Genomic DNA, 15,353 nt, shown 5'->3' with positions numbered 1-15,353 from the left:
CCCTCACTTACCAGCTTGCTTTTGACCAATTGTTCTATTGCACTGACAAGGTCTGCAGCAGAAGGTACTTCAGTGGAAGCCTGCCGGGCTGCTAGCAAAGAGGAGGACTGCAAGACATTGAGCAGCAGAGGAAAAGCAGATTAGCCAGGAATGAGGAATAGCAATTAGGAAGCAAAACAGCAAGTCCAAAGCTCAAGGCAGGCAAGGGAAGCAAAGCTTTATGTTTAGAGGGAAGAGATCACAGAGGGAGATAGGAGGTGGTGTGGGTATGGGACAGGCCCGTCTGTCCCCTTGTCAGGAATTCTGGCCAGCGGCAAAGCAGGGAGATGACTAGGCTCTCCTTAGGCAGGCCTCTGGAGCAGCTGAGGGCAGGATTTACTGAGTTCCTGGGGGGGGGGAGGGCGCGGAGGATAGGTAAGGGCTGCACCCACTGTCATCAATAGGGGGAGAGGGATAGACAGAACTTTGGCCATTAGAGGGCTGCCCATTGCTCTTCCAGGGTATGAAAGGAGTCCATAAACCTAACCTCAAATGTATCCAAAGAAGAGAAATTGTTTTTGCTTTAGTTAAGTACAGATTTAAAATACAGATCTTCAGTGTGTATCAAACAAAAATTCTAGGGCACAGCACTTAAAGACCATAAAGCTAGAAACTCCCTCCTCACTCACATGTGCGTACATGCATTCACACACACACACACACACACACACACACACACACACACACACACAGTTGTTTCTGGTGAGGCCCCTAACTGGAACACCTGGATATAATAAATGAGTTTAGCGAGGAATTGTGCGTGTCTTGCTGTAATGACCAGGGACTATCCTATTCACAGTAAAGGAGGCTCAAGCCAAGGGCCTGTTGCCCATCCCCTTCTACCAGCAACAGGGACCGGTCTATGTGGCTGTTTGGCCATTGGTTTGGGGAATCCTGCTCATGGAGGGACAGTGGTTTTGTCTTTCTTCTGCTACTTGAGAAGAAACTGGGGAGAAATGGTTAACCCTGCATGCATGTGTGAGCTTGCCCCCTGGCACAGCAAAGTGGAAGGCAAAGCAGATGGGCCCTGGACACTGGTCCTTCAGTGTCTGACACTGATCACTGCAAGGGTAAAAAGCTGAATGTTCTGGCCATGCTCTGGTTTCACGTTTGTCCCTTAAGTTAGAGGGAAGAGTTCAAAAAGGAAGCTACTTGTTGTCTAATTTAAGAGTTACTTTAGGTCTTTGCTTCTGAGACGGGGTAAAAAGGAAAAAAGTCAAATAAATGTAATTGACAGAGAGAGAACAACACTCTTTTTCCTCTTCTGGAGAATGCAGGAAAGGAGCTTAAGTTTGTTTGGAAATCCAAGCTATCAGCTTTTTGATTTAGTAATCCTACCCCTGGGAACTTATTCCAAGGACAGACGTCAAAAGAACAAATTCCGTATGTACAAAGTGATCTGTAGCAGTGTTATCTAGGGTAGCAAAAACTGAAAACAACCCAGGATATCCCCAAACAGGCTGGTCAAGCAAATTATGGCACATCACATAAGTAACACACTCCCAGCTCTTAAAATTACACTTATGAATGTAAAATTAATATGATTTTAGAAAATACCAAGTAAAACATTGAACATAAGATACGCATATTAAAAAGGTTAAAAATAAAACATGCAGGCATATAAACAGTTATCAGAAGGAAACATGGAGAATCAAGGTGATCAGTTAATATTACAATATGTAGACTTAAAAATTCCTTATAGGCTGTTGTAAAATTTATTTTAATAAGTTCAACTCCATTTGCTAGAAGTTCTGTGGCTCAGCAAATATTTCAGAGAAACAAATGTACAGGAATCAAACAAGCAGGACTGAGGAGGGTTAATGTGTCTGCCCTATTTCTAGGTAACAAAAGGCTACACGAATGTCTGGGGTAAGTCCCGTATTTTCAGTTAAAGATTATCCAGAAACAGCATAACATCCTCTTTCCCAAAACAAGATGTGTTTGAGGGAATTTGAGGGAGAGGGTTCGTGACCTTTACTTATCTTAGCAAGCTGGCTCCTCCATGCGGAGGGCTGTGTGGGGTGGCAGATACAGTCACATGAGCGCCCCACTCTCCACATATGCTGTCACTGTTGGTGGAACATTTTATAAGGATAGGCCTCTGGGAACACAGCAGGTTGGTTCTCATTCCGACCTCAGTGTGAACCATGGGCATTTCTGCCCCTGGGAATCTAGGATGGGCATCACGCCATGCTTCCTGCTACTTTTCCTCCCAACGGTTAAGAGTCAGGGCCACCAACATCACCTTAGGAGGGCCACACAACTGGGGGCATGTCTCAAGACTGAGTCACAGAAGGGGGCATCTCAGTCATCATCCTGTACTTAGAAGCTGTCCCTCTAGCGTGGCACCCATGGAGATCTCAACTCATGTCTGTGGGTTAATAATGATCCAAATGCAAAGCAGAGGGCATTAAAACAAGAACGGGGATATCACCAGAAATGCTGAAGTGTCTGCAAACAGTACGTCCTGAATTGTATCCCAGGTGGTGTTGTGAAGATGCGTCCCCTGCCCGTGCGGGCCCAGCACCTCCGAGGAGGTTGTACCACTGCAAGGCCAGGGAGAAGACAACACAAAGAGACCCTGGAGGGATGGCTTGGCCGCCGCCACCACCACCACAAACCACTCTGAGAAGAAAATGTAAAGCACCGTTAAAACCTGAAACCACCACTCCAACCAGGCAAATCCAACAGGACAGCAGCACTAAGAGAAGGCAGGAAAACCCCAGTGAGGTGAAAGCATGGTTTGTTTGCAAGGAAGATGAGTGACAGAGCATGCAGTCAGAGCAGCCCCGAGCCTCGGCCAGCACCTGAAAGCACATCCAAGCCCAGCCTCTGCTCTAGAGACATCAGGGCAGACGCTCTGCGAGTAGAGCCCATGGAGACACCCGCACTTCAGACACCAGTGAGCTTCTGCATGCCAGTGACTCGGAGGATCTTGTAAAACCTGCACCCTAGGCTTTCCCACCTTTGCCGGCAACCTCCCCTCATCAGCGCCTCCATCCCTCACGCGGTGCTTGCAGAATTTTCCTACCACCAGCCCGACCGGAAGTTACCGTTATTTGGATTTTAGCGCTGAGTATCGGGAAAACAATCAACTAACACAGAAGTCAGAAGTCAGGTACAACAAAGGGATCACAGCCTGGAACCACCTCAGATTCCTTTTGAGACAAATAGTTCCTTTTAGGATCTACAGCTTCCAAAGACAGAGACATTACCCTACATCAACAGGATGAGACAGCAGACAGATTCCCACTTCTGCACGCCCCTACCCTGCCCAGAATGAAATCAGGATCCCAGGGCTGAGGGTGGGGACACCTACCAAATATAGATGGAATCTACATCACCATGGATTTGGAGAGATAACAAGGGAGAGAGAGTATTACCACCCTCACTGCACACACACAACAAAATTGCACGTATTACACATTGTTCTTTCAAGTCAGAAAGTAAGTCAGTCTCACCATCTCATCCTGTGTAGGGTCATTGTCAAAGATCTTCATAGGTGGAGGGAGAGGGGTGTGAGACTCTTCATCTGGCTCATCTTCACCCCATCCTTTCTTGTTCTTCTAGAACAAAAGAGCAGTATTAGTCTTATAGTCATATGTTTTATATAGTTAAAGATATCAATAGTTCAGCACTTTAAAAAAGTAACACGTAAGATCTCGTTTCTCAACGCATCCCTGTTTTTTTAGCCTCACTGTCTTCCTCTGTGGAAGGGGTATACCTTCCTATCTCAAAGACAGTGAGGTTCAAATGGGGGGAAAACACACACACACAGAGACACACACACACACAGAGACACACAGAGACGCACGCGCGNTTGAATTCTGGTAGTGCTCACGTACTTGTGGGTAAGGGTCTCATCCAGTGGGCACCCACATACCAACTTAGTACTCATTTGTACTTGCATTGTGAAATTATGAAAGAAAAATATCCTAATTTGGAAATTACGTTGTTGACCATTTATAACATCAAGGCTGTTACCTTTTGTTATGTTACTAAGTAGCTTGGGTTTTGAATTTGGTGTGTGTGTGTGTGTGTGTGTGTGTGTGTGTGTGTGTGTGTGAAAGAAGAATGAAAGAGCAAGACAGAGCATGCAAAATAAAGACAAATTCACAAAGTGGTATGTGATTAATTGCCACACGGCTGGTATGGACTTAGGCGATAAGCTAGCAGAGTTCAGAGGAAGGTCAGATCAGTGTAGGCAGGAATGGTCTGAAATGGCTTAATGGAAGAGATGTGTCTGAATAGAAGAGAAGGGGGGAAAGAATTTCAAAAGAGGGAGACAGCACGAACAAAAGTACAGAGGTACGAATATTGAAAAGTGAGTGAACACAGCCCCAATAAGTAGATCTTCTGAATGAAATAAAGATTTGATGGAGAAGGAAAAACTGGATAGAAAGTATTAGTGAGGTCATTTAATAATCAACCAGAGGTATATGACCTTTACCGTGAGACTCTGCTGGGAAAATACACAATGAAAAGGGCTTTTGTTTGGTTAATTAATCTGGTAACTATAGACAGCATAGCTCTGAGAAGGAGGAGTCAGAATCCAGAAGGCCACACTGGGGTTGCGCACAGGGGGACAGAGGAACGAATGTGAGGCATTCCAAAGCAAGAAGTGTCTGGATGACAGATCAAAGGCGAGTCATTTCTCTACATGCTGCTGCTTCTCATTGCAAAATGGTCTTGGGAGAGTACCTGACCCGCCCTGCCTTGCCGCCTGATGGGCCCATTGCCCCAGCGCCAGTTTGCATACTGATATTTAAACCAAGCACATGACTGAGGTGGTTTTTTATTCCTACTCCTTTCAAAGATGCAATCACCTTTTCCTATAACTTCCTATAACTTCATCCTGGACCTCGCCTGGGGGACTAATCTGGCTTTAGAGGCCCCCTGGCCTAGATGTAGCCAACAGAGAAGAAACAAAATCCCAAAGGAAGGTGAATGAATAATTTTGCCAATAGAGAGCTGTCTCTAGCTGACCTTTTGGCTGACCTTGAGGGGTGCAAGCTCAGGCTCTTGACCTTGTGGGGATCTTCAACGCTGCTAGAGTTTTGTGTATACTTTGGAAAACAACCTGAGTGTTTGCATCTAGTAGCACGAAAACCGAGGTCCTAGAGTCCCCTGGTATAAAGGATAATATACAGGGTTGCTCTGCTCAGGGAATATTTGGGGATCCGCTGACTTGGTTGGCGTCCCTTTAAGGACAAAATTGTAATCTTATCTCAGGGAATTCCTTGCTGGCTGTGGTCCTGGGTATGTTGACATTATTTCTGAAGTGTTTGGTATGGCTCAAACTCCTGTTCTCAGAAGCCCGGGTGATAAACATCTCCCCAGCGCTGGTAGTGGAACCAGGGCCTTTCGGTTATCTTTCTGCTGATAAGCTGCAAAAGCTTTTCATTCACCAGACCCCTGTGATACCACATGGCTCTATGAAACCAAGCCTTCAAAAACTTAATCAGCACATAATGTGTCAGCAGAACTAGAGGCCCAATCACATTAACTGTGCCTTGTGTTACTAGGCAGGGCAGGCGGCTGTCCAGGTTTCCTGTTCCATTGCAAAGCATAGCCTGACTTCGAGATTCACAAACGCAAATCTTGTCAGACTGTCTTTCCCTGCTGTCCTATGGTTCTGCTTTGGTACATTCTGTACAAATTAACAATCAAGTGTACTCTCACTTTTTTTGGTTTCAAGTTTATTCTGTGTAAACAATTAGGGCCATTCAATCACAGCCCACACAAGAGAATTAACGTGTCGGAAGCGGAAGTAATCCATAATTCATCGTTAGGGTCCTGCATGGAGACAGGACCATTTCTAAATGACTTTGTTGTTTCTTGTTTGTTCCTGTTTTTATTTTCTGGTTTTGATATCCTTGGCATATAACATTGTATTAGTCCAAGATGTACATCAATGACTTGATACTTGTATCTTTTATGAAATGATCACAGTAAGTCTAGTTAACATCCACCATCTCATATACTTTGATCTTTGTGTGTGTGTGTGTGTGTGTGTGTGTGTGATGAGAACTTTTGCTGAAGTTTTACTAAATTACTTCAAATGCATGATTATAAAGAATATGGCCCAGGCACCTGGGTGGCTCAGTTGGTTAAGCATGAGACTTCGACTCAGGTCATGATTTCATAGCTCCTGAGTTCAAGTCCCACATCGGGCTCTGTGCTGACAGCTCTGAGTCTGGAGCCTGCTTCATATTCTGTGTATCCCCCTCTCTCTGCCCCTCCCCTACTCATTCTCTGTCTCTCAAAAATAAATAAACATTAAAAAAAATTTTAAAGAATGTGGCACAATTTAGTTTAGAGAATTTGTACCTACTTTATTATGGCTTCAAAGAATAATTGGCATGCTATGCTCATCCCATCTTTGGAAAAGGTCTACAATTAGCAGACATTAGAGATTTTATTCTAGTACCTTTCAGGCATAAAAGTTAAGTGACTGCGTGATAACAGCTCCAACAATAAGACTGTCATCAAACCTTTCCAAGCTAAGGGAGGTGCTATTTATTAGGATTCTCATCAAAGGAAGCAGAAAATCAGAGTTTTTTTTGGGAAACCAAGGCTCATAGTTGGTAAGTGGCAGAGAGGCAAGACTTAAACCCAGATCTGACTCCACTGCACATATATTCATCTTATTCCTACATCTGTATTCACTCCATGTATTCTTGTAAAAGGAACATCAAGTTGCTATGTCTATTTAACATTTCAAATATACATTTATATATAATTTATGTAAGTTATAAAACTGCAATGCTGAAAACAGTCTGTCAAATTTTACAGATAAGGCGATGAAGGTTTAAGTATGAGAAATCCACTGTCGCAAATAAGTTAGGCACAAAGCTAGGACCAGAAGCCAGGCATCTCTAGATCTGCTCCAGGACTCTGAAACAGGGCTTCCTCTCTAGCCCTGAGGCATAGAAGGGGCCAGTAAGGCTAAAATCTGATATTACATCACAAGGAAAACAAAGGTGTCCCTGGGCATTGTAGGTAATCAAGTTCCCCAGATGTTCCAGTATGTTCAACTTAACCTTCTGGATCAGAAAAAAGTCACATTCTGAGGCTGATTTTACTATGAGACATTTTTTAAGATAGATAAAAATGTAGGAAAAATGTAGAAAAAAATGAACATCCAGGTACTTACTATCTAGATATGATAAATGTAAATAGTTTTGCCACATTTCCTTCAGCTTTTTAAAAAAAGAAATAAAATATTGTATATACATTGAGACGTTTTCAAGATAAATAAAAATGTAGAAAAAATGCAACATCCAGGTACCCAATAAATGTAAATATTTTTTGCCATATTTCCTTCAGCTTTTTAAAAAAAGAAATAAAATATTGCATACATAGTTGAAGCTTTTGTATTTTTTCCCACCACTCACAATCCAATCCACCATTTTCCCTTCCTTCTGAAGTTGGTGTGTGTCTTTCCTGCCCGTGTAGTCAGCCATTTACTTTGTAAGGAAATCCAGTGTTATTTTGTGGTTTAAATTTTATATAATTATCCTAATATGTCATTTTGCAATGTACTCATTAATTCAAAATTATCTGAGACTTATCCATGCTCAGTCATGTAGATGTAGTTCATTGATTTTAATTGTTGAATAATATTCTTTCACGGGACATATTGAGGAGCTTGTAACACATTTTCTTAATGATGGATACTAAGGCTGTTATACACACACACACACACACACACACACACACACACACACATACACACACACACTCATTTTAAGCAGTCCTGTACAGATCTCTGTAGATCTGTGAGAATTCCTCTCGGGCTGTGTGGTCAAGGAGTCAATTAGCCATTTTTCTTATTTCCAATCTGTTTCAGACCAATACTTTTATAAAATACAAAATCATACTCTTAGATGTGGTGAAAGTGTCAAATTGCTTAAAAAGCTTCTAAATGCTTATTCTCATTTTCTGTATTTATCTCCCTGTGGACTTGAAAAAAAATGGCTGAAAAACCTTTACCACATACGGATCATACACTGAGGATAACACCTTGCTCTCAACTCTAAAGCATCCAGAGCATGTATGTCAAGGTGGACCTGCTTGGCTTTAGAAGATAGCTCACCAGCTTCACTAGGTATTGCCAGATTGCACTCTGATTTACTCCCACTAATACTGTACAAAATTTCTCATCTTCTGAAAATCATCAACAAAATGAAAAGGCAATCTACCAAATGGGAGAAAAACTTACAAGTCATGTATCAGATAGAGGTTAATATCCAAAATATAGAAAGACTCATAGAACTCAATAGCAAACAATCTGATTAAAAAATGGGCAGAGGATCTGAATAAACTTTTTTCCAAACAGGACTTACAAAAGTTCGACAGGTACATGAGAAGATGCTCAACATCACTAATTATCAGAGAAATGCAAATCAAAACCATAATAAGATATTACCTCACATCTGTTACAATGGCTATTATCAAAAAGATAAGAGATAATGAATGTTGGATGAGTATGAGAAGAAAAGGAAACCCTTGTGCACCGTTGGTGGGAATGCAAACTAGTGTAGCCACTCTGGAAAACAGTATAGAGGTTCTGCAAAAAGTCAAAAACAGAACTACCATATGATCTAGCAATTCCACTCCTGGATATTTACCTGAAAGAAATGAAAACACTTACAAAGATATTAAAACTCCTGTATTAGTTGCAGCACTATTCATAATACCCAAGACACAGAGGCAAACTAAGTGTCCATCAGAGGATGAATGGATAAAGAAAATGTGGTAAATGTACAGGGCGCCTGGGTGGCTCAGTCGGTTGAGCACCTGACTCTTGATTTTGGTTCAGGTCATGATTCCAGAGTTGTGGGATCGAGCCCCGCAGTGGGCTCCATGGTGAGTGTGGATCCTGCTTGGGATTCCCTCCCTCCCTTCTTCCCTCTCTCTCTCCCTCCCTGTGCCCCTCCCCACACTCTCTCTAAAATAAATAAATAAATAAATAAATAAAAAGAAAATGTGGTAAATGTATACATTGCAATATTATTTAGCCACAAAAAAGAAGATAATCACGTCATTTGTGACAACATGGATGAACCTTGAGGGCATTATGCTAAACAAAATAAGTCGGGCAGAGAAAGACAAAGACCATATGATCTCACTTATATGAGGAATCTAAGAAAAAACAAACAAACCTCAAACTCATAGATACAGAGGACAGACTGGTGGTTGCTAGAGTTGGGGGAGGAGGGTGGATAAAATGGGTGAAGGTTCAAAAGATACAAACTTCCAGTTATAAAATAAATAAGTCATGGGGATGTAATGTACAGTACGGTGACTGTACTGAATAATGCTGTAGATATCTGAAAGTTGCTGAGAGAGCAAATCTTAAAAGTTCTCATCACAGGAAAAATAAACCTTTTAATTATGTGTGGTGATGAATGCTAAGTAGACTTATTGTGGTGATCATTTCATGATACAAATACTGAATCATGATGTTGTATACCTGTAACTAATATAATGTTATATATGTCAATTATATTTTGATTAAAAAAAAAAAGGAATTAAAGAAAAGAATTGTTATCTTCCTGCATTTTCTTGATGCTTCATTATGTACACTAGCATGTAATTTTCCTCTGGAAAAATTAATGTCTCCTTCTTACCCAAAAGCACATAGTTTAAGGAAATAAATGGAGATTAAAGTAGAATGTCTCAAGAAGAAGAAATGAAAAGGTAAAAACCAGTGCCTCTAGATCAGTAGGAAATGCATCGTATAATTGGTGTCTCAGCCACAAACTGGGGTAATAGGAAACTTGTCAGGGCAATCCCTGAGGCTGAATGTCCAACTTCACAGGCTCTGAGTGGGATAGCTTAGCTGATTGGTCATGGGATTATAAAGATACTAATAAAATCAAGGAAATCTAAGTGAATAAACCAACACTTATCCATCAGACTTGCACACTATTTGTTATCCCTACTTTCTTCGATTCCCAAGCCACCTCTCTAAACCACCTGATTTCCTCCTTGACATCTGAGAGAAGACAGCCTGCATGGTCACACAACACATCCCAAAGCTTGGCCAACGACTAGAGAATTCTTGACCTCAACACTCATCTCTTAATGATCTCTTGTTGAAGTTGATTAAAAGAGAAACTGGTCATATAATGTTCCTGCCCTGCTTATATGACCTAAGAACAACCCACCAGTGCCTTGTCATTTGACCTCAACAAAGAGATGAGTTGGATTCTGGCCCTTCTATGTCACCAACTAGGGGAAGACACTCCAACAGATTAGACAGGATGCACTCAAAGTCTGGCTCCACCAATGGCCAGCTGTGTGACTTCCATTTACCTAGCTTCTCTCTATCTCAGTTTCCTCATCAGTGGCTAAAGATAATATTAATATCTATCCTACAGGGTTGCCATTAGGATTAAGCAGTTAATGTCTGTAAAGTGTTCAGAACACTTTAAACCCAGAGAAGCATGACAGAAGTTAAATAAAAATCAATAATACCATAAAAAGCTCCCCTAATTCCATGACAGTGAGTTTATTTTTGATGTTCCTTCATTTTATCTTATGTTCTTCTAAAACCTAGACTAGATGATTTAAGACCATCTTTTACCTTCAAAGATTCGTATCTCCTGAAAGCAGAGAAACACTTAATGCTACCAGCTGCCATTCTGTGTCATTTCCTCCCTCTTCACTTTAGGGAACCACTCTTGTCTGAGAATAAGGTGGCCATATCCTTGGGCTACATGGCCATAGTTATCCCCCGTTCCCACTACTTGGAAGTTTAAGCAGCACAGGTTACTTCCTGGAAATGACGTATGCCTCCTTATTATAGGGTATCTCTCTGAATGGGAGCTTCAGATGGATTTTAGGACCAATTGAACAACTCTTGAGATTAGGGTCTCAAACACCATTGTGGGGTTAGAATAAGCATGTCAGTGCTATCAGTTTAAGTGTTGGGGCAAGGACTCCTCAATTTCAGGTATTTTCATCACAGCAGCATGCTTCCAAGCGGTACAGGAGATGAGGGCTGTCTGCTTGATGTGAAGAGGAAAAGTGGAACGAAACCCATGAGAGCAGGCACAACTGAAGACGTCCTAACAAATCCATTGTCTAGGTCAAACATGGTCCTTCCTTACTTGGATAGACCTTCATCAGCTACCAAAATAGAAGATAACTGTGTACAAATGGATAGTAACTGAATAAACTAGAAATGTGCTGGGGCACCTGGGTGGCTCAGTTGGTTAAACGTCTGGCTCTTGATTTCTCCTCAGGTCATGAGCTCACGGTTCATGAATTTGGGCCCCATGTCAGGCTCTGTGCTGCTTGCTTTGGCTTCCCTCTCTCCCTCTCTCCCTGCCCCTCCCCCACTTCAAAATAAATAAACTTTAAACATAAAAAGAAATGTGCTATATCTAATACAGCTCATTTATAAATTCAATTTTCTTTTTAAAAAGTTTCAACCCATAGGTTTTTCACTTTTATGTTACACCTTAAATAAAAGCTTCTACCCTTTATGGTCTGGTATAAAATTTGCAAAACTATTCTGAAAGCAGAATACATTTCGCACAAGCCATCACAGAATGCAAATGTAGGAAATGTCAAATGACTATGGCTGCCTCCTTACTACTGCATCCACTATTTCACTAATCATAAAATACTGATTCATCAGCCTTCTTCTCACTGACCTCAGAGTAAGCTGAAAATAAAGGACTATACCTCCCAGACAAAATGAGAAGAGAGTCCTACTAGTTTTAAGGAGTTAGTATCCCCAAAGTCCAGGAACACTGTCCTCTAAAGGGTTAGGCTAGGACTGCACAACATACGAACATGTAAGGTCACCCAAGCTTTCAGGGGACTGTGAGCACCCTGCGTGGACCACTCACTAAGCTGGCCAGCTGTTTTCTATACTGGCTTGAGGGACGCAGTTAAAGAATGAACAACTAATTTTCAGTCCATTCTTCTGGAGTTCAGTGATGGTATTCAACCACATCCCAAAGGCTGCCTTTTTTTTTTTTTTTTAACATATTGTATTATGCAATTGCTAAAAGATATGTTGCTCTATACTAATCATACCTGTTTTATTTAGATGCCAATGGATCTACAAATGCCCCCTGGTATTTATAATATTCTACTGGAAGCTTTGATTCCAATGGCTAAAATCAGAAGAAAACACAAAGACTTCTAAAATCCACTAGATATGTACAGAAGAGTCTTTTAACCCCGTGCTCTTCTGTCTTACTTGAGTTCCAATGATACAGGAATAATTATAAACTCATCCTTATTGCCTTCTGTGGCTTGAGCTATATAAGGCAAATGCATTTCATTACATATGTTTGCAGAGATTGGATACCCAAACACTCCTGTTTTCTTTGGATTTCTATAAATAACTTACTTAATATAAAAATTACAGAAGTATCATATATACATTTTTCTCACACTAGAAATTGCATATCTAGAGAAGGGGTAATGAGAATGTCAAGGATAAAAATTCTTTGGGTAATAAATACATAAATCCAATTGTTGGTAAGCATGGAAGAACAAAATGTACAGTAAGTAGTAATATATCCCTCATGGTATAAGATGATGGCTCTGACAGGTCTTTTAGTGGAATGTTTATGAAAGCCAATCTCCTGGTTGTATATTTAGCTGAGGCCCTAAGGCTATGCATCACCAGTTCCTGGAATAGCTGGCTTCCCAGCAAACTACTGTTTGGCCATTTGGTTGGCTATTCTGGTGTCGGGACTACTTGGTGCCAGAGGATGAAGAAATCTACAGTGCTACAGTGACAATAACAGGACACGGAAAGGGAGAGAATCAGTCTGGTCCACAAACTTTTTAAAAAATGTTTATTTATTTAGTTTGAGATAGAGACAGTATGAGAGAGAGCGAGCGAGAGAGAGACAGAGAGAGAGCGAGCGAGTGAGAGAAAGAGCCCACACCGTGGGAGAGGCAGAGAGAGGGAGAGAGAGAATCCTCTGACAGCGCAGAGCCTGACTTGGGGCTTGATCTCATGCACTGTGAGATCATGATCTGAGGCCAAATCAAGAGTCAGATGCTTAAGAAGACTGAGCCACCCAGGCGCCTCCACATGCATTGTTTTTTAACATTAGAAAACTTATTGCCCTTGCAATTTGTCCCTACCACAACTTTCAATAAACTTGCAAACACTTCTTGGCTCAGGATATTCCTTCTCCCATCTCTTCCACAATACTCAAGTCTCAAAGGCCCAGTGCAAGCCCCTGCTTCCTGCTTGTTACACTGCTTTTATACTTAGTTCAGGGATGTCTTTTCCAACGAGTCCTTTGCCAACCCACCATTCTTTATCTTACTGCTCTATCTCACTCACAGACTTCATGTGTTTTCTGTATTTTATTTTATTGTTTTACATCTAAATCCCTATGGATTTGCAACTTCTGTGTCTGATTTTTTCCCATTAAACAAAGAGTACAAAATGATCACTCTGAGCCTCAACGGTGCATTGTATTGAGCTATGGCTTAGTTCATTTCTACTTCCTTGTCCCTTTTTCTCCTCTATAGTGCTGATCCTGCTTGGTAGAATGTGCAGAGATCTGAGAATTCCAAATCCAGTGGCATCCACATAGGGCAGGAATTATTTTCATCTTCAGAGCTCATTGGGACACTAGCTCTTAATATCAGGGTCTTCTCCAACAGACTAAACAATCTCCACAGGGGTGAAAAGCCAGTATTTCTAGCTTCAATCGAGATGAACTCTTTCGAGTTCTATTCTAATTTGGCCCAGACTCACTCAACCACTGCTGGCTCCTTCAGTGCCTCCCCTGCCACTTTGATTGCCATCAGGATGCCATGGGACACAGTGGGTAAAATGACTGTTTCCAACTGCTTGTTCTCACCATCTCCTTGGCCTTAGTTTCCCCTGTATAATATTCTCTCCAACAGACACAGAGGGAGGAGAGCCCTCGAAGGATGATGAGTCAGTGCCTTCCTCCCATTCCAGATATGTATGTTCTAAACAGGCAGGCCATTGCTGTGACATGTCACAATGACTCACTTGATTCACTACCCTTTTGGTGGCCTTTGGAAGTCAAGGGCTATAAATCCTCTCTATATTCCAAGGGTGGCTTCTGAAACTTGGCATATCAGATTGTCAAAAGTCAGTGAAGGCAGATCTGCTTCTCTTCCAAGAGTAAGCATTCTAGACATTATTTCCATTTATATACCCATTTCATTCTCCCAGACTTGTCCACAGCTTCTAGAGAGGAAATGCACATTTTTTCTACAGTATAGTATAGAAAATCCTCCTAAAAGGCTCTGAACTGCTCAAAACACAACCAAGAAAACATGGTGAAACTACAAATCCAGACTGAGAAAAGGACACTGCCACATTCATATAAAACCTAACCTAAGAAATGGTTCCTACTTATGGTAAGGCAACAAGAATCAGTGGCTCCACCGGAACCAAGGTCATCTGAAATCGGCTTTCATCTGTAAAGATATAATGAGTACAAGGGGGTCATCAAATCATGACCCGTTGCACCTGCCAAGTTCAAAGCCTGGGGTAGACATCTTCTTATGGCTTAATTTTCAGTTCTCCTGAGCTCCATATCTGGCAGGTAAGGCAAAATTTCTCTGGTTAAAAAGGGCAACTCTGGAGGCCAGGATGTATTTATACCCCAGTTTCCTTCTGGGCCTTCAAATAAGCCTTCCAGTAAGTTAAGTGAGCTCCATAAAAAACAGTTTAGCCTGTTCACTTAAACAGCAACATTTTTCACTTTTCTTTTCACATTGTGGGAATATAAACCAGCTCAACCCCAGTAATACCCCAAAGCCTCAAATTAATACAAATTATTGTATGTGACTGAAGATTCTCTCAGAGGATGACCAAGGTTGTCTTTCAGATTTATTCCCCTGGAAGCAGATTCTTCCTTCACAAGGACTTCTGCATGGATATTTTTCTTTCCATTCCTATTTTCACTTTTCCATTCCTATTGTCACTGCCCTAATCCAGATCTTTTAACCTGTGTAACAGCCTCCAATAGATTTCTCTGCATCTAATCTCTTTTTCTTATCTATTTGACATATCTCTGCTACCAGAACAATGACATTGGTCTACAGAAATCACTTGATCAATAAAATCTAGAGGTGCCTGGGTGATTCAGTTGATTAAGTGATTTTGGCTCTGGTTCTTGATTTTGGCTCAGGTCATGATCTCACAGTTAGTGAGGTCAAGCCCAGTGTCAGGCTCTGTGCTGACAGAGTGGAGCCTGCTTGGGATTCTCTCCCTCTCCCTCTCCTCTCTGCCCCTTCTCTTCTGCATTATTATAAATATATTATAATATATATTATATATA

At 41.4% G+C, this 15,353-nt stretch overlaps 1 protein-coding gene across 1 annotated transcript in view; it reads right to left on the bottom strand.

Annotated features, from left to right (window-relative positions):
• The window catches only part of LOC144234388 (kalirin-like), a 112,945-nt gene that overhangs the window by 67,697 nt on the left and 29,895 nt on the right, over window positions 1-15,353 (bottom strand). The window contains exons 3-4 of the mRNA XM_077767721.1: window positions 3,501-3,605; window positions 12-107 (exon numbers count right to left, since the gene is read on the bottom strand). Coding sequence (XP_077623847.1) covers window positions 12-107; window positions 3,501-3,605 — 201 coding nt within the window. The remainder of the gene's footprint in view (window positions 1-11; window positions 108-3,500; window positions 3,606-15,353) is intronic.

This window comes from Crocuta crocuta, unplaced genomic scaffold (genome assembly GCF_008692635.1).
Source record: "Crocuta crocuta isolate KB4526 unplaced genomic scaffold, BGI_CrCroc_1.0 scaffold45, whole genome shotgun sequence".
In the NCBI taxonomy this organism is placed as follows: domain Eukaryota; kingdom Metazoa; phylum Chordata; class Mammalia; order Carnivora; family Hyaenidae; genus Crocuta; species Crocuta crocuta.
The sequence above is the reverse complement of the archived record's forward strand: the minus strand, read 5'-3'. Positions and strand labels throughout refer to the sequence as shown.